This window comes from Nematostella vectensis, chromosome 10, assembly GCF_932526225.1.
Source record: "Nematostella vectensis chromosome 10, jaNemVect1.1, whole genome shotgun sequence".
Lineage (NCBI taxonomy): Eukaryota > Metazoa > Cnidaria > Anthozoa > Actiniaria > Edwardsiidae > Nematostella > Nematostella vectensis.
The window spans coordinates 1,629,999-1,649,240 of NC_064043.1; the positions used below are offsets into that span (position 1 = coordinate 1,629,999).

A 19,242-nucleotide genomic window follows, 5' to 3' on the forward strand; every position below is an offset into this window, starting at 1 on the left:
GCAGGCCCGTACCCAGAGGGGGTATCCCGTGGAGATACTGCAAAGACATAAAAAGCCCTTTTTGTTTTTTTCATGGTTGGTAAGATTTTTATCAGAGATTCCCCCCCCCCCCCCCACCCCCGGAAAAATTAGGTCCACTTTTTCATATTTCGCACCCCCTTCCCACCCCCCCCCCCCCCAAGAAAAATCCTGGGTACGGGCCTGTAAGGAAAATATCTCTTGAGCGCAAATCTGTCTCAGTCCTCATTGGGATCAGGACAAAAGCAACGGCATCAACAATTCGTACCATTAATTCCCGTAAACAGTAATCTTCAAGTCAAGTCAAGTCAAATTTATTATCTCTCATTTTGTGAGTGTAAACTGATCCGCAGGTGGCCTTGGTAATCAAGGCGGATCAGTTCAGGAAGAAAAATATGCTGAAAAGCATAGTAACAAAACAAGTACTAGTGCATGGGAGGAGATATTCATTTCAATAACAAAAGCATATCTCCTTATTGTGACTCGGTGTACAGAAATCGGGACAGACATTTGTCATACGACAGACTCCTTTTCATAGACGATAAGTTCCTCGTTGACAGTTATTTCCTCTTTGTGGCTAGCAGTAGGCATAAATGGAATGAGAAAAGGCCCAAACCCAGCGACGACCTCTATCGCCCCTGCCGTGTAGAACGAGTTCGTGTATCCAGTTCCGCTCAAATCGGCGATTAAACCTGTAATGGTGAAAAAAAAGGAGGAAATGAAACAGGAGCTAGATATATAGCATACCATATAGCATACCTTATGTTGTCCGGGAGTTATTTAGGGGTGGGGGAAGGGGCTATGGGGTGCCTGATAACGATATGCCCTGATAACGAGCTAAGTCGCCCGAAAGGTGAACAAGGACTAGCCCACGAAACGTCAATGACACTTCTCTGTTTGCACAGAGGCGTTTATCATTTCAACTTTGCGTGGATTTTTTTCTCTGATACTAACACCCCTACACAGACCAGACATTTTTTCTAAAACTTGTCTGAAGTGTTTCTAGTCATAAGAAGACTATTGCTGTTGAAAAAAAATCTTACCTGAAAGAAATGGTCCAAATACATAGGGTATAGAGATAAACAACTGGAAAACCCCATAACCACGCCCACGACGCTCAGTCGGTAAAGACTCAAGAATAATGCAATAAATGGGCGTTAAAAAGAACCCCTCTCCAAACCCATACGAGACGCTATACAAGGCCAAATATGGGAAGTCTGTTGCTAGTGGCAACAACAGATTGCCTAGCGCTAGTCCGAAGACTCCAAACTGGAAGAGTCGAGGCAGAGAGATCCAGCCCGTCTCGGCAAGCTTGCCACAGCTCATCCGTGCAATCATGGATGAGAGACCGATGGCGAAGTACAGCCAGGACGACAGTTCACGTGATATGCCCAGCTCCGCGCAATGTTTGGCCTGCGGAGCAAAACGGTGAGTCAGAAGGCATAAAGTAGCCTATTTGTAGGCTTTAGATGTTAGGCTAGCATAAAGCACCATGCAAACCGCGCCATTGCTGGCCCAGATTCAACCAGTCACAAAGCACCATGCCAACCGCCTTATTGCTGGCCCAGATACGCTTAATCAGAAGGCACAAAGCACCATGCAAACCGTCTTATTGCTGGCCCAGATACGCTTAATCAGAAGGCACAAAGCACCATGCAAACCGTCTTATTGCTGGCCCAGATACGCTTAATCAGAAGGCATAAAGCACCATGCAAACCGCGCCATTGCTGGCCCAGATTCACTCAGTCAGAAGGCACAAAGCACCATGCAAACCGCCCAACTGGCCCAGATACGCTTAATCAGAAGGAATAAAGCACCATGCAAACCGCGCCGTTGCTGGCCCGGATACGCTCAGTTTACCACAAGACAAAGGACTGATGTTTGCGAACTACTTCAGGGCGCCTCCAAACATGGCGCGAGACACCATAAGTTTGGCCTAGTTTGCATGGAACATTGCCAAAAGTATGCCCAAGGAGTTTAAAGCCCTCGATAAAGGAACAAAAGCAAAGACTGACTTACCAAATGTACTATAGGCATACAGTGACCAAGAGCTGCTAATGACGTCATCGCTGTGCATAGCACAAACATGGGATTCCTCAGAACGGAACAGTCACACGAGGACCGGCATCTGCGCTCTGCGCACCCCTCTTGCGCAATGGTCTGCTCTACTTTCTCCTTCTTTTCTCTCAAGCCCCAGCCACCCAGGCAGGGAACGAGACACAGGCCAGCCAAGCATAGTAGTGTCTTGCGCCAATCCAAAACTTTATGAATGACTTCCACAATAGGGCTCATGATAAAAAGGCCCGCTCCTGGGCCAGCGGAGACGATAGCTGTGGCGAGCATGCGCCTGCGTTTGAAGTAGAGGGCTGGCACCATCATGGTGCTAATGTACATGAGATTAACTCCTAGTCCGTTTACGAAACCATACGTGAAGTAAAGCAAGACGATGTTAGGCACGAAAGAGGATGAGACGAGCCCCATTATGGTAATTAGGCTACTGCTCATGAATACTACCCGGCATCCATAGTGGTCAGTAAGATGGCCGCCGAGAGGTCCAAACATCCCCGAAGACGCGATGGCAATGGCTCCTGGGAAGGCTAAAACGAAACGCTATATAGTTCAGGCCTCGAAATATTAGGGGGAGGGGGGCACGATACTGAATCATTAAGAATACGTTCTTAATGATTCAGTATCGTATGCGGGGCTGCCCCATTTATTTGTGAGGAGCTCATTATATTAACCCATGTTTCTTTGAGGGACTTCTGTTTCTGAACAGCCCTTGAGTGAAAAGAGAGCTCTTAGCTTTAAGGTCAAAATAAGCACTTCTTTCTGTCGTCTGTCTGTTTTATACTAAAAAAAAGAGAATTCTAAAAACGCAGACGTCTGCCAGAAAGCATCCTTTTGTCGAGAACGCGTTGTAACTGAGGTCAAAGATTCTCATTTATATTCCCAGCATGACAATAACTTTAAATTCATTCTAATATCGCTTATGCTAATGATAAACGTGTTGTCATATTCTGTGGGTAATAGGTTAAAAAAATACCCATATTTTTTCTTTCTGGCAAAACAGCTGAAAGTGACGCGCACAAGGTAAGCTTTGCCAAACTCATGGAAACCGTAGTCTTCAATGAGTTCGGCAAAGCTATTTTAATAGTGATAATACTTATTAACCTGTAACGGCTCTGCTAGCTTGAAATTCTTCTAAAATCGATGGGAAGATTATACCGTAGGTCACTGAACACCCATATATTACCAACATACATACAGCTGCATATAAACAAACCAGCCAAGAAAGAGGGTGATCCATAACAACTGAGAACTTGCTCTTCCCGTGATTCGAAAACTCGTTTCCCCCCACACAGACCATGGCTATTTTGGATGCCTCTTTTGCTTCAGTAGGAAATCGAGATTTCCCGCCGCTTGCTTCTCAAATATCTTATTTCTGTAAATGTGTTTCGTCTTTCACCATTGATCATACAGATGCAGTAGTATTAAAAAGCATATATTATGTTTCAAGGACATGTTTCCGATCGAGAGTCGGAAGGAGTGAACCAATCCATCAAGCACAGTCCAACATGGGTTTTTTTGCCTTTTTTAGTATTTTACAAGCTTTGCAGTCCTTGTTTATACATACGAGATTAGCCTCATTGCTTCAACAAATATATTTTCCTTTTTTAGAGAAGAATATCGTACAGCGAACCAGAGATCGCATTTGGTTTTCTTCACTAACGACGAAAAGCGTATTAATGACCGCTTTATTACTCAAGAGCAGGCCCTTACCCAGGATTTTTCTTGGGGGGTGCGAAATCCGAAAAAATGGACCTTATTTTCCCGAGGGGGGGGGGGAGGAGTTCTCTGATTAAAATCTGACCACCCTTGAAAGAACAAAAAGGGCCTTTTTTGCCTTTGCAGTATCTCCAAGGGACGTTTATTGTCGGATTTGGCTACAAAAAAGTCTGACTTATGGATTGGTGACATACCAGAGTGATCTAGCTTTATAATTTTGTCTACAAATAGCACGTCTATTGAGAACCGAAAGTGGACCTTTGACCGTTGTGTGTGTGTGTGGGGTGGGGGTTGCGTTCGCACCCCCTCTGGGTACGGGCCTGCAAGAGTCAGTAGACTGCTTTTTGTTGTTAGAGTCTTGTTGTGATAAAATAAGTGAGTTGTTGGCGTCAAACTGATTAAAAAAACTAAATAAGGCGGAAACATTTCAACGTCGTCTACAATTAACTATGAGCCGCGTAAAGACAGCGCCAACAAGTCCTCTATACAACTACACAAATGTGGTCTGATAGTTTCGTTCAACGTCTTTTTAAGTGGTTTGAAAAGGCAAAGGTCATATGACAAAAATTATGACGACCTTGTATTTAAGTATTTATGGATAAGTGTTTTTGACAAAGCCTAGGGTTATATCTTCAAACGTAATACAGTATTAAGTTTTTTTGGTTTTCTATTTTTGCTGTTTTTGTTTTTTAGAAAAAAGGAGTTTGTCCCCAAACGATTTGCAAACCGGGAAACCTCTATCAAGCCACCCCAACTGAATCCCTTTCTAACAAAGATGTGACAGCTTAGGGATCTTCAATTCCTCATTTTGGATACTTACGTACACCTTAGATCTAATTTAGAATGGTAATCAGTTGTTTAAAGTTTACTAATCACAAGGCCAACCTCGTTTCCAGGGCCCTCTCCCTTTCCTGCCATTTGGGTCGACATTAAATTTCCCGCTGACCCAAATGACAGGAAAGGGAGAGGGCCCTGGGAACGAGGTTGATTACAAGGCAACACTTAATCTGTACAGTTTTTAATAACAAAAACGCAATATGCATACATCCTTTTTACATATGTATTATGATTGGTTTGTACTTTCTCTATTTTAATGGATTTATTTCGTCACAGTTAAAGCTTTGTTGATTCCAAAATGTACGAAGATTTTAAGTTAAACTACAGCATAAAAAGTTGCTCAGACGCAATGACTCGTGAGTTGGGATATTTCCACTGAGCCTTTCAACGCATTACAGCACTGTCATAGCCTCCTAAAATTAACCTTAGCAGAAATATGTGTGTGAATACATGAACTAGTTATCGTTGAAGTTACTTTTTCATAAAGTAAAAACAAATTATAAAAACTGTTTTCCAAGTAAGTGTTCCGATGGCAGACGTCATTGATTTCTGTCATTTTGTTGCTAAAAAATATAAACAAATATTTACAATACTAAAGCGACGACAAAGCCGCATAAAACCTTTCTTGCAAATTGAATTATTCACTGAGAATTGTCTATAAAAATCATCAAAGCCCGATACCACGGCCTCTCCCTCAACACCAGGCATACACCCAATGTGTAATGTGAACGCTTGCATGATAACGAATTCGGGCACGTTTCTTGCTCAACAACTGTAGGCATTGAAAAGAGAAAAGATGATTTTACCATAACAAGGGCAAGAGCCCTCCTGTAGTGGTCGCCATGCAAACGCGCCATTGCAGACGAGACAAGATAACGGGTATACAACTAATTCGATGAACGTAAAGATCGTACACCATGCATCATATTCCTCAAAGCATTTTGCTTGTGGAAAACTGGGGCTTCACAAAAAGCAAAAAGGAACTGGAACTTTAAACTATTGAGATGCTATTATTTAAAGTCTGCGATCATCGAAATATGTGTATGAACACAAATCACGTGTCAATGCGGCTATCATCACGTGCGACGGTCCACCCTTTTCATATTCCAGGGGCAAGGAGATACACGTCTATCATAACGTGCCACGGTCCACCCCTCTCATACTCCAGGGGCAAGGAGAGACACGTCTATCATCACGTGCCACGGTCCACCCCTTTCATACTACAGGGGCAAGGAGGGGCAGGACCCTGGTGGTAGCTGCTCACGTGACACTCTTTGGTGGTAAAGCTTCCTTCCTTGGCTACCTTTCTTCCTGAGGTATGTGGGACCCTGGCTCGCGAGAATATCTATCCTATTAGTGTTATACATGGGACCCTGGCTCGCGAGAATATCTATCCTATTAGTGTTATACATGGGACCCTGGCTCGCGAGAATATCTATCCTATTAGTGTTATACATTTATCTCTGCATTGGACTCGTTGTCTGATATCGAAGGCGAATGCGAGAGTTCCGAGTATGCGTCGTCTTCATTTTGAAGCTTAACGATGTGTGTAGAGGTAGGGCGTGAACCGTTAGGCGTCACCCCGCGGGATGCGTACGCAGGGGACACATTCCCTGTGTCCAGGGGGGACACGGAGGGTGATCTAGTAATGAGGGGGGTGATGGCGGGGGTGAAGTTGGGTGAGAACGCTGGCGAAGAGTATTGTGTCGAAGGAGGGCTGACAGGCGAGCGCGGTAATGATGACATCGATGATAACATATCAACAGTCGCGATTCCTGATAAGTTCGGTCTTAACCGACTCGAGGAAGGGATGCTCCCATTACGTGTGACTTCTTTCTTGTCACCCCCTTCGTCCTTCATTCGACCGATTTCTAAGAACACTTCAGCCAATGGCTGAAACTGCGGCCCCCAGTCGAGTAGATAGTCCCAATTATAGCTACCAGTGAGCTCTTCTTGGCTCCCGATGATCGAGCTCAGCGACCCTCCGTACGATGGGTGATCGTGCCCCTCGTCGATATACGATCGTGGACCATCAACGATCGATTCGTCGTCGGCATCAGCCTCGGCGAGCTTGGCGTAGAGAAGGTTTCCCACGTCGTGACCACCATCAGCCTCGCCCCCGCCTTCCTCTCCAAACACGTGCATGCTCTCAACACTCTGAAACTCCAGCCGAGCTAGGATTTTATCCGTCTTATCGCTCTTCGACTCGCTGCCATTAAGCGTGTCGACGTGCAAAATCCCAGACCCGTCACTCAAAGTGAGTTGCGATATCTGGTCGTCGTCATCTTGTTGAATACCAGAGTCAGCGACAATCGTCTTAGCGTTGTTATCTGAATGAAAGCTACCGATGTCGGCATTCACGATCGCCACCGGTTGCTCGTCAAAGTCCCCTTCGGAAGATCCTCGGCCACTCGAAGCGCTTCCGGAGCTGCCTGGAGCATCCGAAGCGTCCGTCCCCGAGGGTGTGCTGTTGGAGTCGGTGTTGCGGCTGAGAGGCGAGTACTCTGCGGGGAACGCTCGCAGTGAGATACTCTCGGCAGAGACGTAGTTCGCGTTACCCGTGGTTCTTGGGTGAACAGTGATCTCGTCGAAGGATCCATCGAAACGCAAAGGTGGATTTTGACGCGTTCGTCTCTTCTTGCGGTGACTGTATATAAACAGCAGTACAACGACAAAGGCTAGTAGAATGACGCCCGCTAATACTGCCAGGCCGACAATAAGTGCGAGTGCAGTACCGGTAATGGGATCACCCTCACGAGCTCCTGTGGTGGGGACCATGCATCCGGGGCAAGTGAAATCCACAAGGACACTAGCTGGGACATCGGCGAACCTCTCAGATCCGATCTTTCCACTGTACGCACGAATAGTGTAACGCAATTCCTGACTTTCTGCCGATCTTCGCATCCGACTCCTACTCGAGCCGATTTCGAAGCCAATCAAGAGTTCGTCGAGGCTTCGTCTAGCACGAGTCTCCAGCGAACTTCCATCGTTTAGTGTTCGGTTGACACTGATGATCCCCGTGGTGGCATTCATCTTTAAAGCGTTACTCGTAGGATTGTAGAACACGAAGAAAACACGGCCTTGATCACCCGAATCCCGATCAGTGGCCGTAACCTGCCCGACGAAATCTCCGATTTTGGCGTTCCCAGGAACGTCGAATTTGTAATCCATTCGGTTGAAGCTCGGGTCGTACTCGTCTTCGTCCGCGACATTGACGATGATGGTGATGTTGCTGGAGAGTGGCGGGTTACCAGCGTCTGTGGCCTTGATGGTGAGACTGTACTGATAAACCGCAGTATTCTCGTAGTCAAAGGTTATGTTGGTAGTGAGCCAACCACTAAATTTGTCGATCAAAAACAAACCTAAGACCAAATAGAAACGGGTAAAATTTACAATATTTTATACAAAGCTCTAAGCTAAGTTCAAACGTCGCATTACCAACGAGCCATATTCAGTGCAAATGCATGGAAATGAAGATGAAAAATCAATTTGTTTCATTTGCATGCATTTGTATTGTTAATGGTAATACAACATTGAGACCTAGCCTAGCATTAAGTAACTTTTCATGGGAGTGGAGTTGTCTTTCCAATAATAACAACCTGCAACTTGTGGGATAAAAGTAGACGGGGAGATCGTCCTATCTTTTACCAAACACTACCCCCTTAGGGGGTATTCAAAAATCTCTTCGAACCATCCAATAACAACACATCTCTTTGCATGGGAGTTCCCTCCCGATTACATGGGCGACCAGGCAGCCGGATGTGACATCATTCATACCTTGTCCGGTGCCACCAATCACCGTGAAGGAGAGTCTTGCGTTGGCGCCAGAGTCTCGGTCTGTCGCGTTGATCTCGTACAACCTCGAGTTCAGCGGTAAGTTCTCGAGGACTTGCACGTCGTTAGGTCCGGGCACGCGAAACACCGGAGGGTTGTCATTCAGGTCCAGGACTCTTATAGTCACAGACACGTCCGTGTGCATCGGAGGAGAGCCTGGCGACGAGAGAGGGCATCGTACAATAAGGTTAGGTTAAGTTAATCTTTATTTGCAGTTTTATATTGATTAATAAATATTTTAAAGAGGTAGATAAATTAGCTTGGTAGGTTTGTGTTAATATGATGAAAACATAAGCTAAATAGTTTTATGTTATAATGATTTAATAAAGTTAAAGGTAAAGTTAATAAATCCACGTATCATCTCTAACACAAAAAGTGCCGTTTAGCATGTTAGGTAACTGACTAGTTATATAATTTCGTTTAAACAAAAAATATGCCTTTACTTACATTCAAAATTTAATAAATGTTCTACTTTTAAAAGAGTGTTTATACCGAAAGGGTCCTGGGCTGCTTTTAAAATACTTATTTAATAAAATTAAATCATTAAATGTTCTCGAAACAAAATAACAAAAACTTTCTCCGGGATACTAAAAGGCTTTTTGAAACAAGAGGAAAGTCTAGGAAATTAGAATTAAGAAACACAACAGAAGGAAAATAACCGCCAAGCGTGAGCAAAGGAAATCTTGAAACAGCAAGGTACAAATAGCAGAGCAAGGACCACGAACCTTCATCAGTTGCCCGCACTGACACGTGATGAGTCTTAATTGTCTCGTGATCAAGCGCTCTTTGCGTCCGAATCACACCCGTCTTCCTATCGATCGCAAACGAACCCTTATCGTCTCCCGACTGGATGGCGAACCACACCCGACCATTTGCTCCCGAGTCTTTATCGGCGGCCGAGACGTTCACGACGATGGTTCCCACAGGTATCCCTTCACTCCACTGAGCCATGTACCCACTTTGGCCGAACACAGGCTTCTCGTCGTTCACGTCACTCACGTTGATGTAGACGGGCACTCGTACGGGCTTGGAGGGTGCTGTGTCGTCAATGGCACTCACCACTAGAAGAAACCGCCTCTTGGTCTCGTAGTCCAAAGGCTTATTTACGCTAATCACCCCACTGCGCTGACCAATGCGGAAGTAGTTGCTGTTTTCAATATTATAACTGATGCGGCCTAGAGGTAAGCCGGCAGCATTGTCAGTGACCCGGACCGTAAGCACAGACGTACCCATCATAGCATTTTCAGGGACCTTTCCGAAGTAGGAAGGCAGCTCAAATTTGGGTTCCCTGGTAATGATGATCCTTACATATACTAGCGCTCTCTGTGGGGGAACCCCTTGGTCCATTGCTTGTACAGGGATCTGGATAAACGAGTCTCTTATTCTAACATCAATAGTCCTTCGCGCTGAGATCACACCAGTGTCTGCGTCAATCTTGTAGTCAATCTGGTCGCTGTTGGTGATGGGGAAGGAATACTTGATCTGGGCATTACTGCCACTATCCTGGTCGGTTGCGCTCACCCTCAGTATGGCTCTCCCAGCAGGGATGGTCTTGGAGAGGGTAACTTGGTAGGAGCTATTCAGGAATTTTGGAGTGTTATCATTTGTGTCCAGGACATTGATAGTTAGGGTCTTTTCTGCGGAGTGCAAGCCATCGCTTACTGCAATGTTCAGTGAATACTTGTTCGTCTTCTCGTAGTCTAGCCGCTTTAGTAAACTGACAGCGCCATTGAATCGTCCCACACTGAACATCCCTGGGGTACTTGCAGACTTCAGGGTGTATGTAAGTCTTGATTCCTTGTCAGTATCCGTCGCAACAACGCTTGTTACCACTGCCCCAGTTCTGGTGTCTTCTCTGATGTTCACCTCAGACAGGGGGTCAAACAAAGGTGGATTGTCATTGAGGTCAGTCACTACTACCTTCACTTGACAGTTGGTCGACTTAGGGGGGATCCCACTATCTGTGCCTCTGATAACCAGGTCAAAGCTTGCGGTGGTTTCTCTGTCTAGTAGTTTTGCTGTGGTAATCTCACCAGTGGTAGAGTCAATAGTGAAAACACCTGCCTCATTACCTGTCCATATAGAGTAAGTAACCTTCCCATTGGTTCCTGAATCAACATCTGTTGCTGTTACCTTGACAACAAAACGTGGTTTAAAGGCCCCAGTGTCCTCTGCAATTTGAGCAAGCATGTTTGAAGGGTGGAAGGCTGGAAAGTTGTCATTTCTGTCAATCACATTGATATCCAGTATCATGTACCCGTTTAGCGAAACCCATCCCTGAGGTGTAGCAACAAGGTGGAGTCTGAAGTTCTTAGTTGACTCGTAGTCGAGAGCGTCAGCGGATGCCACAGATATCACACCAGTGAAAGGGTCGACATAAAATGCTCTTCCCTTGTTTCCGCTGATAATACTATATGTCACCTGGGCATCACTAGAAGCTCTTGCTCTCACAGTTGTGATATAGGACCCCACCTTGGAGTTCTCGGGTATACTGACTCTTGCTGGAGTCTGGTTCAGAAACCTGGGTGGGTCATCTTGGATGTTTCCGATCACTATCTGGACAATACCGTACCCTCTTAAAGGTGGCGAACCATGGTCTTCTGCGATGATGTATAACGCGTGTCTCCCCTGGGGCGGGTTGCTAAATCCAGCTGAAGTCCTCACACTTCCTGTGTTGCTCTCAACCACAAACAAGCTAGTGGAATTCTTTGAATCGTCAAGTCTGTAAGTCACCTTACCATTGGTGCTTTTATCCGTGTCTGCATCAGTGGCTGTAACCATGGTAACCAAGGCACTAGCAGAGGTGTTGGGGAATATGTGAACCTCATAGGGTGTCTTAGTAAACTGCGGGGCATGGTTATTTTTGTCTTCAATCTTGATCCTGACGGGAACAATTGCCATCTTAGGATCTTGCCCCTGGTCTTTAGCAATACAGAAGAAGTTGTACTCTTGTTTGATGCTTGTTTCAAATCTTGCTGCACTATAGACAATACCAGTTCTAGAGTCAATACTGTAAACACCATAAGTGTCATTACTAAGAGTGTAAACAATGTTTCCATTAGAGCCAGAATCCTTGTCACTTGCTGTAAGATTCAGGATTGAAGTGCCCGGAGGAGTCAGTTCTGAAATGGTGGAACTATACAGGGACTGCTGGAATACTGGAGGATTATCATTTTGGTCTTCAATGAAGATAGTAATGTTTGCGAACGCAGTATAATATGGTGGTGTTATGTCCTTGGCTTGAACTGATAACTGATAAAAAGCTTTTGTCTCTCGATCCAACTTTGTTGTTGTTGAAAGCTCACCAGTTGATGTACCTATGGTAAATGCGCCGTCAGTGTTCCCCGACATTATGCTGTACAATACCTTGGTGTTGTTGCCATAATCCAAATCCTGGACAGTCAGAGTGTATATCAATCTTGCAGGACTGTTTTCTGGTACTTTGAGAGTCACAACTGGGGAGATAAACTTGGGAGGGTTGTCATTGCGGTCCATAACATTGATTCGAACTGATGTACTACTCACTCTAAAGGGGTATGAAACGCCAGTTGCATGTACTGTTAAAAAATAAGTGTCTTTCTTCTCACGGTCCAAAATGGAATTGGTCACAATAAGTCCTGAATGTTTATCAATGGAGAACTTATCCATTTCCACCCCACTTGGAATACTGTATGTCAATTCTGCATTCGAACCAGAGTCTCGATCATAAGCTGTTACCTTGACAACTGAAGTCCCAGTAGGCTCATTTTCACTAACAGTCCCAATAAATAAATCTCTAGTAAACTCGGGAGGATTGTCATTCACATCAACAACAACAACATTGAAGAGTTGGTACGAGGTGAGGGGTGGAGACCCGAGGTCTGTCGCACTTATATGCAGGGTATACTGAGGAACATCTTCATAGTCTAGACTGCCAATGAGCTTCAATACTCCTGTTTTGAGGTCAAGGCTGAACTTTCCTGTATCTGGACTCACAATACGGTACTCAACATTTCCACCTTGGCCAGTATCTGGGTCCAAAGCAGTAATAGAGGTGACCTGGAAATTAAAGGGCTCGTCCTCCATCACATATGTCAAATTCCTGGACACAAACTTTGGTGCATTGTCATTCAAATCCTGTATAATGATCTTTAGGGTAGCTGTGCTATACAACCTGTCTTGTTCTGTGAATGCCTGGTCTGTAGCTCTGACCTTCAAAGAGTACTCGGAGATCTCCTCTCTATCTATTGGGTGAGTAGTTTGTATCAAGCCAGTTTCACTGTTGATTTTAAAGTGTGCTCTAGGAGACTGAGAGTCGATGGTGTACCAAATTCTACTGTTCAATCCTGAATCATCATCATGGGCTTTAATGGTTGTAACGTTGGTGTTAATTGGAACGTTTTCATAAATCCAGGTAATAATTGGGTTCTTATCAAATGTTGGTCGGTTGTCATTGGCATCTTCAACATAAATGGTCACTAGTTGATAGGATGTTTTTTGCTGTTTTTGTCCCATATCAGTTGCACTGACTCTTAACACATAACGATTAGTTACCTCAAAGTCCAAAGCACGAAGGGTAGAAATAACACCAGTTGTCTCATTGATTTTAAAAGTGCCATCAGTATTTCCATTGACTATTTTATAACGTACTTTTCCATTATCACCTTGATCACTGTCAACAGCTAGGACAGCAGCTACAACACTTCCAATCGGCAACTTCTCTGGTACTGTCTTGAATGTGGTCTCATTAATAAACACTGGATAATTGTCATTCACATCCAGGACATTGATCTCAATATAAGTGATAGTTTCCAATGACTGATTTTCCCCCTTATCACTTGCAACCACATGTAGGATGTGTCTATGAGTAACTTTGCGGTCAAGCGGTGAGACAAGAGTAAGAACCCCTGTCACTTGATTCAAAGAAAATGCCTTAGGGCCAGCGACAATCATGTAGGTTATATCACTGTTGGGCCCCTGCTGGTCGTCATCTGTGGCTATTAATGTCAATAGCGAAGAACCGACTGGGAGATCTTCATTGACTGTTACTGAGTATTTATTCTTGCTGAATTTAGGAGAGCAATCATTAACATCCCTAACTATCACCGTAACCTGAGTCTTGTCTACACGAGGGCTACTTCCGCCATCAGTTGCAACAATACTGAATACGTAGGACGCCTTGGCTTCTCTGTCAAGAACTTGGCTTGTTGTTATTTTACCAGTTTGTTTGTCTACAATAAATTGTGCAACTTGTGTGTCAAATCTGTAAGTCACATGGCCATTACTTCCCTCGTCACTGTCACTTGCAGACACTGCCCCTAAATAGGTAGCAACAGGTTCATTTTCTTTAACAAAAAATGCATATGAAGCCTGCTGGAAGTGAGGGTTGTTATCATTGACATCATCAACTATAACCTTTACATCAGCTGAAGATGACCTTCTTGGCGTTCCATGATCTGTTGCAATAACTTTTAGATTATACTCCTCGATGTCTTCTCTGTCCAACTTGGACTTTATGAAAATCTTTCCTCCATTTCTCAGACCAAATTTAGATGTGTCCACTTTAGAATCAAATGCATAAGAGATTCTGCCATTTTCTCCACTATCCACGTCTGTTGCCACTACTTCAATAATATTTGAATCAGGAGGTGTGCTCTCTAGAACATGGGTTGTGTAAGACCAATTCCCGAATACTGGTGAGTAGTCATTCACATCTACCACTTTAAGTTCCAGCATTGCTGTGGAGCTTCTAGGGGGACTGCCCCCATCTTGAGCTTGAACTGGTAATGTATAAGACCTTGCCGAATTTCCATAGTCTATAAGTTTAGTTAAGGATAGAGCTCCAGTGTTTGAGTCAAGATTGAAAAGAGTTCCAGGATTTGATAGAAGAGAGAAAGAGACTCTACCCAAGACACCACTATCAGCATCAAAAGCAGAGACAGTATAGAAAGTATGGCCTATTGGAGTATCCTCTGGTAACCTAACTAAGATAGAGCTGCTGTTAAACTGTGGGCTATGATCATTTATATCTATGACAGTGATAGTCACATGTGCATATCCAAATAAGGGAGGGGTACCTTTGTCCTTGGCTTGAACCGTCAAATAAAGGGATGGGATTTTCTCGTGATCAATTTCCGACTGGAGGTATAATGTTCCAGTGCTATTTATCAAGACAATGTTGTCAGTGTTGCCTTTTGAGATTGAGTACACAACTTCAGCATTTGTGCCTTTATCTCTGCTTATCGCATGAACATGTCCGATGACAGACAGTGCTTGTGAGTGCTCTTGAATGGTGAAATTGTATTCTGCCTTTGAGAAGATTGGAGGCTCGTCGTTCACATCCAGAACAGTTATATTCACAATAGCTTTGTTCACTGAATCTTGACCACCCCCATCTACAGCTTTCACTGTTAGAAGGTAGTTATCCTGGGTCTCACGGTCCAGGAGCTTGGCAAGGGTTATCAAGCCAGATCCATCAACAGAGAACACTTCATCAGCATTCCCTTGCTCAATGATAAACCTTGTAATAGCAAACTTTGGACTGTCTCTGTCTATTGCTTTAAGTTGACATATACTTTGACCAATGCGGGTGTTTTCAAAATACTCCACACTGTAGCTACTTGGGTCAAACACTGGTTGGTTATCATTGAGGTCAGTCAAAGACACATGCACAGTTGCATTGCAGCTCCGACCACCACCATCAGTAGCAGCAACCTGAAATGTGTATGATGACTGCACCTCATGATCAAGTGTTCTAGAATTAGTAACTAGGCCCTTGCGAGGATCAACAAAAAATGGAGTGTTTGGGGTCAAAATGGAATAAAGGATCAAACTGTTCTCCCCTATATCTGGGTCTTGGGCTAACAACTGAACAACTGGAGAGCCGGAGGGGGAATTCTCAAACAGTGAAGCATTATAACTGCTCTGGTTGAAGTACGGGTCATTATCATTACTATCAGTGAGATTTACTATGACACTGCAGTTATCACTTAGCGGTGGAGATCCTCTGTCGTGCACTAGGACTGTCAACACAACTTGGGGTATTTGTTCACGATCCAGATCAGTTGCTGTTGTTATCATTCCACTTGAGGGGTCTATTGCAAACCAATGCAAGTAACTCCTGCTCTCTGTGGTGTTGGCAATGGTGTAGACCAACTCTGAGTTTGACCCAAAGTCTTGATCAACTGCATTCACTCTTGCTACAAGTGTGTTGACGGTGGCATTTTCCCAAACTCGTCTTTCGTAAGTATGCTGATCAAACTTAGGAGCACAGTCATTGACATCTCCTACATTAATCCTGAAGCTTTTTTCAGTAGTTCTAGGGGGGTCACCCTTGTCAATACAAACAGCTTTCAGGAAAAAATGATCATGTGTTTCTCTATCCAAACTCTGTCCAACTGCAATGATAGACTCATCATTGAGTACATCAAATTTCATACTAAAGTACCCATCTCCGCCTTCAAGAGTCACATTTACTTCTCCGTTTTTCCCCGAGTCCGCATCAGATACGGAAACGCGAGCCACTTGAGTTCCAATGGCGGCGTTTTCCGTAACCTGATAGCTTCCCCCTAATGTGTAACTAACATGGATTACGGGATTGTTGTCATTTACATCCAGAACTTCGATCCTTACTATGGCACTGCTAGAAAGTTGATGGCTTGATCCCTTGTCCTCCGCTTTCACAACGATCAAATAACTACGTTTGGCCTCATAGTCCAGTCGAACATTATTGACGATCACTCCAGTCGTTGGGTGAATGCCGAAGATCGCTTGGGGGTCTGAATGTGTTTCGATTGAGTACTGTATTTCAGCGTTAGTTCCAATGTCTTTATCGCTTGCAGAGACTTGAAAAATCGAGGTTCCCACATCGATATTCTCAGGGATAGTACCAGAGTAACTCACGTTTGAGAATTCCGGCTTATTATCATTTGTATCCTCAACAGTGATACTTAGTCGAAGGAAGCCGTGGTTGGCTGGGTTTCCTCCGTCGCTTGCAGAAATGTTCAAAACATATGAATCTAGCCGCTCACGATCAACTCCTATACTGCTTGCATTTACCACTAAATCAGCATAAAGATCCCCGTCAGTGTTCCTTTTAGTTATAAGCTCGAATACATTACCAACGTTCCCAGACACAATGGTGTAACTCTGCGTAGAATTCGATCCGAAGTCGGAATCGACTGCTATTAGCTTTTGCCGAAAATCCTTATCGTTTTCAAACACTACCAACTTTGCGCTTGTCCCTCTGACAAAACTCGGGGAGTTATCGTTTAAATCTTGAACATACACAAGCACAGTGTAGCTTTTTGGAGGGGTAGAAAATTCAACAATAGTGAGATTGTACGCACTAACTTTTTCACGGTCTAGAACAGTTTTCGTGGTTATTACACCCACATTATATTCCAAATCTGCCGGTATTCCGCTAGCAAGTAAGATGGATTGAACTCTAACCGGTATTCGACCAACTTCAGTACCGGTCGGGCTTCCCTCTGGGATATAAAACGTCCTAACCTCACTTGTTGCTGAACTTGCGTGAAATCCCAACGCGTGGATATACAATACGAGTACAAAACGCATCCATAATTGGTCTTTGATGTTTCTTGTTGCGAGTCCAAAGCGCCAAATTCTAGCCATGATGTCGGTTAGAACAACTTGCCTTCGAATACAGCCAGCTGAGCATTTCGACGGGGATACCAGAGAAAGGCTCCTTAGCGCATGAGTTTTGAAATAATTCCCGTTTTTATGGTCCTTGATTCGTTGTAACGTACTCCGATCATCACACCGCCATTTTGAACCCAGCACAATAGAACGCTCAAATCTTCGAAACGCACTCCAAGAATTCGGCACGATTTAGATTAATCTTGCCGCTAAACCGCTGTCGATATCCTCTGCTTGCTTGACTAGTCTGTTAGTAAAACACCACGTGAATACTGGCATCTAACAACGGGGAATTTGCTATACAATCGACCTCAAGTTGACGGCTTTACATTCACTTTTGAGAAATGAGATTATTCAAATCACACTGACCAAGCGTCGTGCGAAATGCAGGTCACGTGACTCAAGCGAGCCTACGGAAACACATGAATGGCTTTCAAGAATGCCATGCTGTCAATCAAATTTGACAAACTAAGTAAATAAAACAAACTTTACCCGCATGATAATTTTCAATATATAAAACACGAGAAACTTTGAAGCCCCTTGTAAAACAGTGACGCTACAGATAAGCACTTAGATTCGTTTCTTATCTGGATTTAGCGGATTCAATTTTCAAGAGGTCATCGGGGCGGAAAGCTAGCAACGGTTGACTTTGAAAGCTCTTGAGAGGTTTCTTTTATAAAGCGTTAATGCACTGCTAATAATTATCCTTTTTATTAGCCAAACAAAGGACATTCCACTATAATATAGATAAAGTGATTTAGTACTTCATTTGCCCACAAGACGCGACAAAGCGTTCCTCTACCGGATAAAAGCAAAGTCATCGAAGGTAGAATAGGTTCTGTTTTCTAACTCTTGACACGAGGGAGTCATGATCGCTTTACTTACGCTCTGATTGGCTTATCACATGAAGCGACTAATTGCATTAGCAGATTCTATTGCTATGGAAACTAGACAGGATTTTTTAAAGGGACGTGAATATATGCGCTATTTGGCAATTCTATTCTGACAAAAGCACAGCTTCTTATATTTCAAGAAAAAAAAAGTGTTAAAAAAACTTTCTGTTTTCCTTCAAAAAAGTTCACATTAAAACGTTCACATTTGTGCAACAGAGAGTTTTTAAGAAAGTTTTTGGTTTTGCAAAGCTCTATCTGTCCTGGACAGGGAGGAAGAAAGAAAGAAAACAAATTTAACCTCAACTAAGTATATCACCAAGGAAAATAAGCCATATATTTGAAAAATATATACATTGTATTATAAATATCTATATTTTCAGAAATACGAAACCATTGGTCGGCGCGGCGGTTGTTAGGCATTTGTTAAAGCCTGGGCCTGCGGGGATATGATGTTTGGTAATTGTGGGTTCAAGATCTTACTTAAAACATAGCCCTTGGCAAATACTTTCAGATAATTGGCGTCGAGTTAAACGAGGATAAAAGAGACAGAAGAAAGTAGGCGACAACACTTCTACTTTTTCTGTTGTCTCAAACTTGTAGTTTCAAGATGATTTGCTGAAATAAATGAGTCCACGGATTTAGCAGAAAACAAATAGGAAGGCAAATGGCTTTTCGCCTGAAGAGCTTCATTTAAAATATTTGTTTTATTCACGTGACATTTTTGTTCTGCTTTGTTAACGTGCATAGCCGCCAAGCAGTTCACAGTAGGGGTGCCTAATTCTAGTCACGGACCTTGAAGGCTCCTGTGTGGTATTTAGTGGTCATTGGGGGCCACCCTCAGCCTTGCAGGGCCTATCCCTGGAGCTTTGGCTCTGATGAGCTACAACGCTAACGGCAAGAGCAATACGAACTGAATATGGGACGTTTCTGTATTAGGCGTATATACCTATTTCATACAAAAGGTTGTCAGTGCAAATGGCGAATGGTAAATGGCTTATGGGTACTAATTATTCGTAAAATTAAAGGTGTTAAATAAAGTCCAGCAATGTCAGAGCCAAGCTCTTGTCTTATCAACCGCCGATCGGGAAAGGATTTCCTGGTTAAAACAAGACATACAAGTATCATATAAAAATGTTTAAGATGAAGTGTTTCCGAGGATGTATGATGCAGGGGTTATCCAGCCCACATTTTCGCCCTAGTCCCCCTTTTAGACACTCGGTCGGGCTCCGCTATAATC

At 43.8% G+C, this 19,242-nt stretch overlaps 2 protein-coding genes across 3 annotated transcripts; both read right to left on the reverse strand.

Moving 5' to 3' along the window:
- Nucleotides 1-316: 316 nt before the first annotated feature.
- On the reverse strand, nt 317-3,512 carry LOC5512153 (monocarboxylate transporter 12). The gene is made up of 4 exons (XM_001632482.3): nt 3,190-3,512; nt 2,038-2,615; nt 1,062-1,431; nt 317-710 (listed from the first exon to the last, which is right to left on the reverse strand). The coding sequence occupies exons 1-4, from the start codon at nt 3,383-3,385 to the stop codon at nt 532-534; spliced, it is 1,323 nt and encodes a 440-aa protein (XP_001632532.3). The 5' UTR covers nt 3,386-3,512; the 3' UTR covers nt 317-531.
- Nucleotides 3,513-4,806: 1,294 nt separating this feature from the next.
- LOC5512184 (protocadherin Fat 4) lies at nt 4,807-17,482 on the reverse strand. 2 transcript variants are annotated; one of them, XM_048733391.1, is made up of 4 exons: nt 9,201-17,482; nt 8,419-8,631; nt 6,100-8,003; nt 4,807-6,009 (listed from the first exon to the last, which is right to left on the reverse strand). In XM_048733391.1, the coding sequence occupies exons 1-4, from the start codon at nt 17,086-17,088 to the stop codon at nt 6,001-6,003; spliced, it is 10,014 nt and encodes a 3,337-aa protein (XP_048589348.1). In that variant the 5' UTR covers nt 17,089-17,482; the 3' UTR covers nt 4,807-6,000. The 2 variants fall into 2 exon arrangements, with proteins under 2 accessions (XP_048589348.1, XP_032237429.2); XM_032381538.2 differs by lacking the exon at nt 4,807-6,009 and having other exon boundaries at nt 6,088-8,003.
- Nucleotides 17,483-19,242: the final 1,760 nt, after the last annotated feature.

Coding starts and splice junctions, on each gene's coding strand:
- LOC5512153 (XM_001632482.3), bottom strand. CDS start 3,385: ATGGTCTGTGTGGGGGGAAACGAGTTTTCGAATCACGGGAAGAGCAAG. Junction 2,616..3,189: donor AGCTAGCAGAGCCGTTACAG/GTTAATAAGTAT, acceptor GTTTCGTTTTAG/CCTTCCCAGGAGCCATTGCC. Junction 1,432..2,037: donor GTATGCCTATAGTACATTTG/GTAAGTCAGTCT, acceptor TTTGCTCCGCAG/GCCAAACATTGCGCGGAGCT.
- LOC5512184 (XM_048733391.1), bottom strand. CDS start 17,088: ATGGCTAGAATTTGGCGCTTTGGACTCGCAACAAGAAACATCAAAGAC. Junction 8,632..9,200: donor AGTGCGGGCAACTGATGAAG/GTTCGTGGTCCT, acceptor TCTCGTCGCCAG/GCTCTCCTCCGATGCACACG. Junction 8,004..8,418: donor GATTGGTGGCACCGGACAAG/GTATGAATGATG, acceptor ATTTGGTCTTAG/GTTTGTTTTTGATCGACAAA.